This window comes from Myxine glutinosa, chromosome 7, assembly GCF_964187855.1.
Source record: "Myxine glutinosa chromosome 7, kmMyxGlut1.1, whole genome shotgun sequence".
NCBI classification, from domain to species: Eukaryota; Metazoa; Chordata; class Myxini; order Myxiniformes; family Myxinidae; genus Myxine; species Myxine glutinosa.
Window position 1 is genome coordinate 178,274,233 of NC_136267.1, and position 12,500 is coordinate 178,286,732.

Below are 12,500 nucleotides of genomic sequence, written 5' to 3' on the forward strand. Positions count from 1 at the left end.
AACAGGATGCTGAATGGGTAGAACTCCTGTGCTTGAGGTGTCTCATATGGATTAGATTGGCAACCCGAGTATAAACTGTCAGATTGATGTTCCTCGGGCAGTGCGCTGCATCACAAAGTGTGGCATCGCTCGGATGGGCATTAAGCTGGGTCTCCAATACGGTCACATTACTTGGTGGATGCTGACGATCTGCAAAGTGTCTTTCACGAAGAGCCGGTGAGTTGAAGCCGGAACCCAAGTGAACTTCCAAATTCCAACCACCTTCAGTCCAACGACAGGCCGGGTCTCAACTGGTGCATGTGCGGCTTCGGCCAAAATCCCTTCCCTGGCTGATACATTAAGAAGGGCGGATTAATTGGGGCCATTAAAGAAGCACTACTATTAAGAGAGAGCTAAGAGAGAGAGCTGATGTGGGGCTTAATGAAACCAGGATTGAGCTCAATGGAGTTCTCCTATCCTCTAGTTTTATTGGAGCTAGCACCCCACCATAATATCTCCTGAGTTCTGTGGAATCCAAAGCTCTCAACATTTTTGGAAATCTCCTTATGTGAGGTTGAATCAAAAGGTATGTTGCTCTCACATAACAGGCAGGTAGTGGTCTCTCTGGATTATTTTATCCGCATCTCCTCTGGTTTAGCGCCTTCTGGTCTCTCAGCACCCAGCCCTCCCAAGCAACTCCAACATCTACAATGCATTCAGAAAGTATTCACACCCCTTGACCTTTTCACATTTTGTTGTGTTACAGCCTGAATTAAAAATGAATAAATTGAGAAATTTTTTTGTCACTATCTGCACAATTTACCCCATAATGATCATGAGATCTACACAATATACCCCATACTATCAAAGGGAAATTTACTTTTAAATTTTTTTGCAAATTAATTTAAAATGAAAAGCTGAAATGTCTTGAGTCACTAAATATTCAACCCCTTTGCTGTGACACTCCAAATTGAGCTCAAGTGCATCCAATTTATTCTGATCATCCTTGAGATATCTCTATAACTTGATTGGAGTCCACCTGTGGCCAATAATTCAATTGATTGGACATGTTATAGAAAGAAACGCACCTTTCTATATAATGTCCCACATTTGACAGTGCATGTCAGAGCAGAAACTCTACCAGGAAGTCCAAGTAACTGTCCGTAGAACTTTGAGATATAATTGTTAGGAGGCATTGATCTGGGGAAGGGTAGAAAACAATTTCTAGTGTTGAAAGTTCCCAAGAGCTCAGTGAGCTCCATCATTAGGTAATGGAAAGAATATGAAACTACCCAGACTCCTCCTAGAGCTGGCCGTCTGACCAAACTGAGCAACCAGGCAAGAAGGACCTTGGTCAGGGAGGTGACAAAGAACCCAATGACCACTCTGACAGAACTACAGAGTTCCTTGTCTAAGATGGTAGAACATGCCGGAAGGACATCAGTCTCTGCAGCACTTCACAAATCTAGGCTTTATAGGGGAGTGTCCAGAGAGAAGCCACTCCTGAGAAAAAGGAATATGACAGCACACCTGGAGTTTGCAAAAAGGCACGTGAAAGTTTTGAGAGTATCAGGCAAAAGATTATGTGGTCTGATGAGATGAAAATTGAAATCTTTGGCCTGAATGCAAAGTGCTACGTCTGGCGGAAACCGAGCACAGCTCATCACCCATCTAACGCCTTCCCTACCATGAAGCATGGTGGATTGGTGGTGGCAGCATCATGCTATGGGGATGCTTTTCAGCAGCAGGGACTGGAAGACTTGTAAAGATAGTGGGAACAATGAATTGAGCCAAATACAGGCAAATCCTTGAGGAGAACCTGTTTCAGACTGCAAAAGACCTTGGACTGCATCAAAGATTTATGTTCCAGCAGGACAATCACCCCAAGCATACAGCCAAAGCAACACTGGAATGGCTTCAGAACAAGAACAAGAATGAAAGTCCTTGAGTGGCCCAGTCAAAGCACAGACTTAAATCCCATTGAAAATCTGTGGAAAGACTTGAAGATTTCTGTTCACTGACACTCCCCGTCCAACTTGACAGAGCTTAAACAAATCTGCAAGGATGAATGGGAGAAACTCTTCAAATCCAGATGTACAAAGCTGATAGAGGCATACCCAAGAAGACTCAAATCGGTAATCGCTGCCAAAGGTGCTTCTATGAAGTATTGACTCAGGGGGTTGAATACTTATGTAAATTAGATATATCTATATTTCATTTTTAATTACTTTGTAGAAGTTTCTAAAAATTAATTCCATTTTTACATTATGCGGTATTATGTCTAACTCTGACAAAAAAATCGCAATTTAATCCATTTTAAATTCAGGCTGTAACACAACAAAATCTGAAAAAGTCAAGGTGTGTGATTACTTTCTAGAGGCACTGTATGCAATATTCCAAATGACTTGCTCCTCGTTAAACTTCGAAAATATAGACTGGCTCCATACCTCAACTCTTTTATTCCTTGTTTCTCCCACACGTTGAACTTCCCACCCAAATGCTGTGTAGGCTATCCCACTCTTCACTAAAGGGCTTCAAGCGGTCGATACATCACTATCTCGCTTAATCCCGCTTCCTTACTCACAATCCTTATTACTCCCCATTAACCCTACCGATAGCCCAACACCTTTGGTTGTGGGTTGCAGTGTTTCCTCCACTCTTCTCTCCCTTTTCTTGTTCATTTGTTCCTTTGCTTGTCGTGTCCAAGTTCTGCCAACACCACTTTACCTGTCGGTGGGTGGTTCATGCCCTCCATCACCTTGCTCTTCCATGAGCCTCCTTGTTGTATTTGATAAAAGAAGCCAGTTGTAAAAAATTGCTCTCAAGGCATTTTTTTCTCATTAAGAAAGAGTTTGATAAATCATTGCATCCCGAGGGAATTATATGCTGTTATTAGTGGATTAACTTTTCATTAAAATATGCTTGTGACATTCGCTAATTACTGCGATCCCATCATTGACAGGTAAAATAAAAACATCCACATTCATGAGAATACTTACCTTTTCACCTCCACATTTAGTATTCATTATTTAAGCTTTTGGTATCTTGAAAATAAAAAAATTGTTTTACTTTAAAAAAAACTTTAAAAAAAAATTAAACCCTCTCCCTCCCACACATTCCCGATGTCCCTCACAAATTTTGTGTTTATGTGCTTCCTCTTCTCTCCCCATCTTGTCTACCGCTTCCCCTTTTATATACTTTGTTTGTTTGTCTGTCTGATTTGTTTGTGTGATAAATGTTAGCTCTTTCACGAGCCTCGATTATGTATACAAAAAAAAGAAAAGAAAAAGGTATTCTCCAGCGTTTGACACACTTCACTTGTAACATTGTTTGCTTTCATTGTGGATTTCATTGGGACATTTTCCCAGGCAGTTAAGGCATCATTCTTGATACATCTTCTTTTGTCCATGATTTATTTACCCCAAAGAGCTATTTTACATGGAAATCCTCATCAAGAAATCGTCTACATGCTGTGAAGCCAATCGTCTGGAAATTTAAATACTGTCGCGTCCACAGCTAGTGAACACCACCCTTGGACGGATGAGCCGAACCAGTCTTAACTCCCGAGCCGACCTCCCGATTATGGCAGTTATTGCCCGCGTAAAAGGGAAGAGACGCGGGGCATTTAACTACAAAAAGCACACGGGTTTATTTCGCAACTCAAACGAAACTTTTTTGAAACAACAAAAGGTAACGATAATGATTTACAACAAAAATAAAGCTGAGGTAAATAAATTCTACTTCGAGGATCCTCTCATACGGACTCCAAAATGCACACAGGGTAAAATAATTAAATAAAAATCTCACCTTTTTCACTTAGCTGGCCCCAATGGGTCCTTTTGGGAGGTCGGTGGACGTCGAAGCTCAAAGCCACACTGGTGGGAACCCGGCTAAGATGGCCGCAATGCCGCGTGCCGAAGAAGCCATGGGCGTGAGGCGAGTCCCAAGGACGACGACTTTTGTTTCTCCTTCATTTTGTGGAAAATACAGCGTGGCCTCCAGCCCACCAAAGAGCCCAACAGTCGAAGCTCCCTCACGATCCCATCGCACCAACCGCTCTTTTCAGGAACACCAAAATGGCCAACCTCCTTCACAAACAAGAACCAAGCGCTTTCCTTTTATTCTCCGGCGAGAGACAATCGCGAAGCTTGCCCACATCATCTAGGTGCGTCACTTGGGGGCCAGGCCTGCCGCACCCCCCCTGACCCCCACCCGTTCCACAGGATCACGGTCGCTCTGCCTCTCCTGGGCGGGTCTTTGCTGTACATGTTCATGGAGCATGATTAGCTTGGCCGGATCCTGCTTTGCTTTGCTGGCGGTTGTTATATTTTTAGGGATGGCCACTGAGGGTTTCACATACAGGGGAAATTAACCATAAACCCTACTCTCATTAGCATGGCATCCTCCCCTCCCCCCCCCCCCTCCATATGATGCACATTTAAACACAACCTTAAGCTATATTTTTCCTACTTAGTACAACAAAATGCTCCTACACGTCCCACGGTCCATACTATTTCTATACAATTCTACCTTTCCTACTCTGTTCTCTTACATACCCCCATAAACGTAACAATACGCTTTATATTTTTATTGACTAGAAATATATTTAATTGCTGCTAAATACTCTGTTGCCTCATTTGCCCTCGTATTTATTTTCACCGGCAATAGTTTGTGGACGTTGAAGATCGCACGGTGTCCTTCGTAAACAGTAGGTGAGCTATCGCCGGCACCCTCAACAAAAACTAAATTCCTGCCCTAACCTACAGAGGGCATTGCATCAGCGGCACAGCCTTACCGTCAGCCAATTAGATGGTATTCATAGAACATTTACCCCATGCAGTCGTCTTGGTGCGAGCCAACTCTCCTGTTTCTTAAGGTTTTTACCCTGCGCACGCTTAGCGAAAATGGGGTTAAGTGATTGGTTCGTACGTACATGTCTACATTTTTTAAAATTCATTTTCTCAGCAAACATTGCCGCCACAGCACGTGACCAATGATGTCATAACTTTTTATTCTCTAATATTATTGTTGCGTAGATCACACTCAATAAATTTAAAACTGATTGGACTAAGCATTGTACTGTTGTATAATTGTTGCGTAGATCACGCTCAATACATTTCAAAATGATCTGACTAAGCATTGTACCTGTCCAATTATGACGTCATACTGAAGGTACTGATGACGTCATCGTTACCAACACTTATACCTATAAGTTTCAGTTTTTTTCCATGGAGCGGTTTTGGAGATATAGAGATCCAATTTTTTTCGTTTTTTCCAAGATGGCGCCCATGTCACGTGACATATGCCATCATCATTATCTCTAAAAATTATACGCGAGTAGTCACATATTGTGGTGAAAATATTTCGTGTCAATCAGACCAACGGTTGCTAAGATTTTTTTTTTTAATGCATACAAGTGTTGAAGTCACATTTTATGGAATTTCCATTGATTCCATCCTCCCCCATCCAAAACCTTGATCTTTTCTACCCCTGTTAATTCACCCCAGATCCACATTTTTGAAATACCAACTTCTTTCCTGGAAGTCCCAGCAGTGCCCATGTGTTTTATACCTCTCCCACCCCCCACCCCCTTCCCATGCCTCCTCCCCCAAGCCCTCTCCCTCCCACAGATCTCCCGATGTCCCTGTTCTCTGCTGTTGTACTCACTCGCATGCTTCGCTCTCTCTCCCCATCTTGTCTCCCGCTCCCTTTATTGTATGTTTTGTGTGTTGGTTTTTTTTTTTTTTTTTTTTTTTTTTGTGATTAATGTTAGCTCTTACACGAGCCTCGATGTTGTATACAAAAAAAAAAAAAAATCCATACAAGCCTGGTGTTGGCTTTGCGGTTAGGGTGCTGGCTTGGGATCCTAGGATCCTGGGTTTGAATCCCGGTCGATCGCTGAATTAATGCCAGGTGGGTTGACTCAGCCTGTCATCCTTCCGAGGTTGGCAAAATTGAGTACCAGTTCGCAAGAGGCAACCAACAGGGTTGGCGGCAGGAAGGGCATCCGGCCATAATCATTGCTTCAAAAAGGTGACCACGGTGCCCAAAAAGGCCTCTAAAGGTGGTTCTTTTGTTCTTTCATACAAGTACGTGAACGCATGCAACCGATGGCTTTTCGCGACGCGAGCATGGTTTAATGATGCTACCCCGCAGCCTTGTCCTGCATACAAAAGAGGAAGAAGATCTTTATTTTCAGCAGATTAATATTGGAAGGGAACTTTTGAATATTAGTTTTTGTGACCAACACTGTAAATATAAATTCCCCCATAAATTTCCGACATACATGACTGCCTTTATTAGCAATTAGAAATTGAACCGTTAACCCTGGTGGTGGCTTAATATGTAAGATATTTAATGCATGTCAGATGCATGAAATATGAAAAAGAAATTCATGCATGTCAGTATCTCACTCAAGATCTTAAGGTCCTGAGTTCAAGGCCATTCGTGCCACAAGCAACAACAGGTGGTTTGACTTAGTCTGTCATCCTTCCCAGGTTGGCAAAATGAGTACCAGCTTGCTGGAGGAAATGAACAATATTCATGTATACTGTGTTAAAGTGGTGACTCGTCCAGGATTTTGCTCCCTATAGCCAATTAACCTGCCTTGGCAGCCCCCTGTGTCTGAAGGTGTGAAATTATTATCAAAAACAGATCAGGTAATACCCAATATTGTGGCAGTGTCTCATTTCCACTCTGGTGTTCTTAAAAGTATCACCTCACCTGCAGGACTTGAAGGATGAGAAAGAAAGAGCCAAGATGGCTACCGCGAGGGCCGTGGTGGAGAAGTGCACCATGATGCTTCTCACAGCCTCTAAGGTACAATAAAACGCACTTCTTCCTTCTATAGTCAACTTGTGCCTGGAATATCACTTTGGTTTCATTTGTTTACTCATTTGGGTGTTTGCTATACAAGACAACTCATAAAAAAGGCAGATTATTGAGGTCTTAATGATTACTATATTTAGCCTTCTATGTACTTCGAGTGGTCGTTAGAAAATTAAATAATTTAACGAAACTACAAATACATATGTTTACTTCTAAGTCATCATATCTAATAACATAACGTTCATCCTGTGTCTGTGTGTTGCACGTTTGTCTGTCTCCCGTTTCTGGCGGCCACTTCCCGCGCTACGTTTGAAAAGCTCTGCACGCTGGTAAAGCTCAACATGATCAACCAGAAGAAGAACATGAAACTAAAACGAGATACATTTTAAACGTGTAAATACAACACGGCATCGGTTTGTTTAACAGTGCGTTTCGAACCTGAGGATTATCACAAAGTTGAACAAACCTTGTCAGTGTTGTTAATGACAGTAACCTATACTGAAAGTCTTTGAAAAATGGTTGTGGTGTAGTGTGGTGCTGGGCACACACGTTAAATAAAGGTAGGCCACAACGCTTTGGGTGAGGTAGAGCTCTTTATTGCATGCTCACTCGTCAGCACTGCCGTGCTCTGGACTGCGAGCCTCGTGTATATCCGGAGGCCACGCCTCACCTGGGGCGTGGCCGACACCCACTGGTGCTCGGAATTATGTCACTGCGCCAGCGAGTCATCGTGTCCGCCACACGCGCCCCCCCAGAATTCCCGCGCACCTGAAGGGTCAGTTTGCGGGGCAAACGGATGACCCGGCCGAAGCGCCCTCTGCCACAGTGGTACAAGGTGATCATATCATTCAAGAAAAACCTCTATTTAGCATTGTGACCTAAAAATAATGTTTAATAATGAACTTCAGAGGTCCAAAATAAACTTAAATTTAATATCCGGTAGAATCGATGATGTAATTTGTTAAGAGTTAGGAACATTTGCTCTGAGTCGAGGAGGTTGGTGTTTCAAACCCCTGCCAAGTAATGAGTTACCGGTATTTCAAAAACTTTCAAAAATGTGCGTGTTGCTTTCTTGCTTGATGCCGAACATTTAGAAAGGATAGAGCACGGACATGTAGAGAGGGGGGAAGAGAGGAGGGAGGGGACAGAGAGTGGAGGGAGGGAGGGCGGGAGTGGAGGGAGGGAGGGAGGGAGTGGAGAGGGCAGGCGAGAGAGAGGAAGAGGGTTAGAGAGAAGGAAGGGGGTGTGAGAGGAGGAAGAGAAGAAGTTGAGGGATGGGAGAAGGAGGGGAGCAGAAGTGTCCTTCTGTATCCATCCTGTTCACCCCATTCCTCCACACACCCATTGTTTGCCCAAGTCTCCCACTATGTTGTCCTTCAACTCCAGTGTTGGTGTCCACGGGGCGGCTCCAATAAAAATAAATCCACTGTTAGCTTCCGTGTCCTACAGCTCATTATGCCTCCATGGCTGGCACAAACTGGCCAGACAGATCGTGATGGCCGTTTCGTACACGTGTGGCACGTATGTGGCTTTTGTGATGGGAAGCCTTTCACTCACTCACCGCAGGCAGGTTGGTGGTCTTTCTGTCTTCTACCGACTCCTCTCCGGCCTTTCTCCCCCAGCTCTATCTGGGCTTTGTCCCCCAAATATTCCTGCAGGTCGCACAAGATCTGCCAGCAACTCTCTTATGGTTAAACTGTCAAAATCAAGACTCTCTGCTCACCTTCACTCCTTCATTCCTCTTTTCTCCTGCCTGTGGAACAAACTCCCTCACTCTCTTCAATCCCACTCCTCCCTCCAGCTCTTTAACCATCTCTTATCTTCCCCCATCCAAAACCTTGATCATTTCTAACCTCATTAATTCACCACAGATTCACTTTTTTGAAATACCAACTTCTTTCCTGGAAGTCCGAGCAGTGTCCATGTGTTTTATACCTCTCCCACCCCCCCTCCCCCAACCTTCCCGTGCCTCCTACCCCCAAGCCCTCTCCCTCCCACAGATCTCCCGATGTCCCTGTTCTCTACTGTTGTACTTGTGTGCTTCCCTCTCTCTCCCCATCTTGTCTCCCGCTCCCTTTATTATATGTTTTATGTGTCATTTTTTTTTTTTGTGATTAATGTTAGCTCTTACATGAGCCTCCATCTTTTATACAAAAATAAATAAATAATAATAATCTTGCAGACCATCCAAAATAACTTCAAGAGGCATCCAAAGCTCGTATTATGCTGTTAGATGAAAGAGATGCTGGAGATATTGGTCGAACATCTGTGACGATCATGACTTCAGGCAAACGGTGCATTTCATGGTCACAATTCCATGGATTGCCATAAGAGAGCAGATGCACACAAACGACCCTTTTATGGACGTGATCATTGCTCTGGTGACGTGGTTCAATGATCGCGTATCTCGGAGTTTAAAAGTTTTGGGTGGTTACAAGTTTTATGAAGTGCTAAGAGAATGTGTGCTTTGTGAAAATCCCATGCTGGGATCTGCAGGATGTTTGAAATGAAAAAAACAACAATCTAAATATCTGATAGAACTATGATAGGCGACGCACTCCTTTAGGATTGGCAGAATCCCATCTATAATCTTTAAACAAAAATGGCAGAAGATGTTCGAGAAGGACTTTTGGTGTCATTGGACACGGAGTGAAGATTTTCGATGCCGGAGAGAAGAGAAGGTTCCGGTTCCGGTTCCTCGGACGAGTGAAGCGTACTTCGAGCTCTCCACGGCATCGAAGTTTAAGTATTTTCCCATTCTTGTCTTTGTCAAATTTCCACCGGTTATTTTGCTGTGTACGTGTTATTGTATGTTTCTAGTTAGTATTGGTTTGTAATTCGTACAAACTTGTGTGTAGTTAATCGTTTTCTGGGTCGTACCTCGTGCGCGGCCTGGTAACTTGGGGCTTCCCTCCCCCCGTCGGTGTTTTGTCAATTTAAGTTCTTTCCTTCGCTGTATTACTTGTTTCTTTTTTTTTGTTTTCTCCCCCTCACCTCACCTCCCTAGACAAAGAATTCTATATATATCCCCCCCCCCCTCAGAATTTCCATGTTTTAAACGTTTCCCGGTGTGTACCCTGGTCAGAATAGGTACACCATATCCCTGCGTGTCGTAAGAGACGACTAAGAGGGTTGGCGTCAGGAAGGGCATCCGGCCATAAAAACATTGCCTCAAAAAGAGAACCATGACAATTACAACTACATATGGGCAGGGTACAGCCAGAAGTGGAGATCGGTTTCCGAGGTTTGGGACATGGAATGTAGGGACAATGACAGGGAGATCAGGAGAAGTGGTGGAAGTATTGGTCAGAAGAAGAGTGGACATATGTTGTGTGCAACAGACGAGATGGAAGGGAAGTGGTGTGAGAATGGTGAATGGTAGGCAGGGACAGAAATACAAGTTTGTGTGGCAAGGGTGCCCGGAGGGCGTGAATGGTGTTGGTGTCATGTTTTCTGAGGAGTTTGTAGACAGTGTGGTGAGTGTGACTAGAGTGAGTGATAGGTTGATGATGGTGAAAATTATGATTGGAAAGCACTTGGTGAACGTCATCTCGGGATATGCTCCGCAGGTTGGTCGGAGCGATGAAGAGAAGGACAAGTTCTGGTGTGCGATAGAGAAGCTGATGGAAAACGTGAAAGATAAGGAAGTTGTTGTGGTGGGAGGAGACCTGAATGGACATGTGGGAAGGAGTATGGATGGTTTTGAGGGAGTTCATGGGGGTTACGGATATGGTGTGAGAAATGGAGAAGGTGAAAGGATTTTGGAGTTTGCTGATGGAGCTGATTTGTTGATTTGTAATACTCAGTTCCAGAAAGAGGATAATAAGCTTGTTACATACACGTCAGGTGGGTCGACGACAACCGTTGACTACCTGATGGTGCGTAGGCGAGATAGGGGGCACCTCCGGGACACAAAGGTGATCCCGGGGGAGGAGGCTGTTTCACAGCACCACTTGGTTGTCTGCGACATAAGGGTGAAAGGTGCGAGGAGAGCGCGGCGGGTGAAGTACCAACCGAGAATGAAGGTGTGGAGGTTGAAAGAGGTGACAGTAAGGGAGGCATTAAAAGAGAGGCTGAGTAGGGTAGAGGATGATGTGGTTGAGCTTGAAAGTGGTTGGATGTCAATGAAAGCTAGTCTGTTGGGAGCCGTTGGTGAGGTATGTGGATGGACAAAAGGACCACCGAGGCACTCGGAAACATGGTGGTGGGATGATGAAGTTGGAAAGAGGATTGACGAGAAGAGGAAGAAGTTCAAGGAGTGGCAGAAGGCGAAGGGTACGGGAGCAGAAACAGCAGAGCATGAAAGTTATAAGGCAGCCAGGAAGGCTGCAAAGAAAGAGGTAGCAAAGGCGCAGGAGGCATGTAGGAAAATGTTCGGAGAACGCTTGGATTCGGAAGAGGGTCAGAGAGCAGTATTCAGGATTGCAAAGCACATAGCGAAAGAGAGGTGTGATGTGATGGGGGTGAGTTGCTTGAAGGATGAAGTGGGACAAATCGTTGTCGACCCAGATGGAATTAAAGGAAGATGGAAAAGATATATGGAAATGCTGTTGAATACAGAGAATGAATGGGATGGCAACATAGAGAGTAACCCAGTTTTAGGACCGGCAGAGAAGATAACTGAGAAGGAAGTTGAGGAAGCGATAAAAGCAATGAAGAGTGGAAAAGTGGGAGGGCCGACGGGAGTTATGGGAGATATGTTGAAGGCAGCAGGAAGTTGGGGTGTGAAGAGAATGACAGAGATCTGTAATCTGGTGGTGAAAGAAGGCCGCATTCCAGTGGATTGGGAACTGAGTACCCTCGTCCCTCTATACAACGGGAAAGGTGACCCTCTGGAGTGTGGCTCGTACCGAGCGACAAAGTTATTGGAGCATGGAATGAAGGTATTGGAAAGGGTGTTGGAGAGGAGGATAAGGAAGAAAGTGAAGATCGACGAAATGCAGTTTGGATTTATGCCAGGAAGAGGAACGACAGATGCGCTTTTCATTGTGAGGCAGTTGCAGGAGAAGTACATGGAGAAGAGGAAGAAGTTGTTTTTTGGGTTTGTTGATCTGGAGAAAGCATTCGATCGGGTTCCACGCAAAGTATTGACATGGGCATTGAGGAAGTTAGGAGTGGAGGAATGGTTGATCAGAGTAGTGATGGCAATGTACAAAAGAGCACGCACAGCTGTAAGGACGAAGGACGGGAACAGTGGTGAGTTTGAGGTGAAGGTGGGAGTGCATCAGGGGTCGGTACTAAGTCCACTACTATTTGTAGCTGTGATGGAGGTGCTGGCTCAGAACGTAAAGGAGGGTTTACCATGGGAGTTGTTGTATGCAGATGATCTGGTGTTGATTGCGGAAAGTATGGATGGACTGAAGGAAAAGATGAACAAGTGGAAGGAATGTATGGAGACAAAAGGTCTGAAGGTGAATATCGGAAAGACGAAGGTGATGGCAAGTGGTAAAGCATGTGGTGAGGTGGAAAGAACTGGGAAGTGGCCGTGTGCTGTGTGCAGGAAGGGTGTTGGAGTGAACTCCATTCAATGTACAATGTGTGCTGAGTGGGTTCATCAAAAATGTAGTGGTCTGAGAGGGTCATTTACCAGTGTGGCAGCTACATTCAAATGTAAGGTGTGCACAGAGGGAGCTGCAGATGGAGGAAATGTTGAGTTGGATCTTGGAGACGGCGTGGAGTTGGAAGGTGTGAAA

General features: G+C 44.5%; 1 protein-coding gene across 1 annotated transcript in view; it reads left to right on the forward strand.

Annotated features, from left to right (window-relative positions):
• CTNNAL1 (catenin alpha like 1) overlaps positions 1-12,500 on the forward strand; it is a 673,107-nt gene that overhangs the window by 420,028 nt on the left and 240,579 nt on the right. Inside the window, exon 5 of the mRNA XM_068123645.2 lies at positions 6,709-6,798. Coding sequence (XP_067979746.2) covers positions 6,709-6,798 — 90 coding nt within the window. The remainder of the gene's footprint in view (positions 1-6,708; positions 6,799-12,500) is intronic.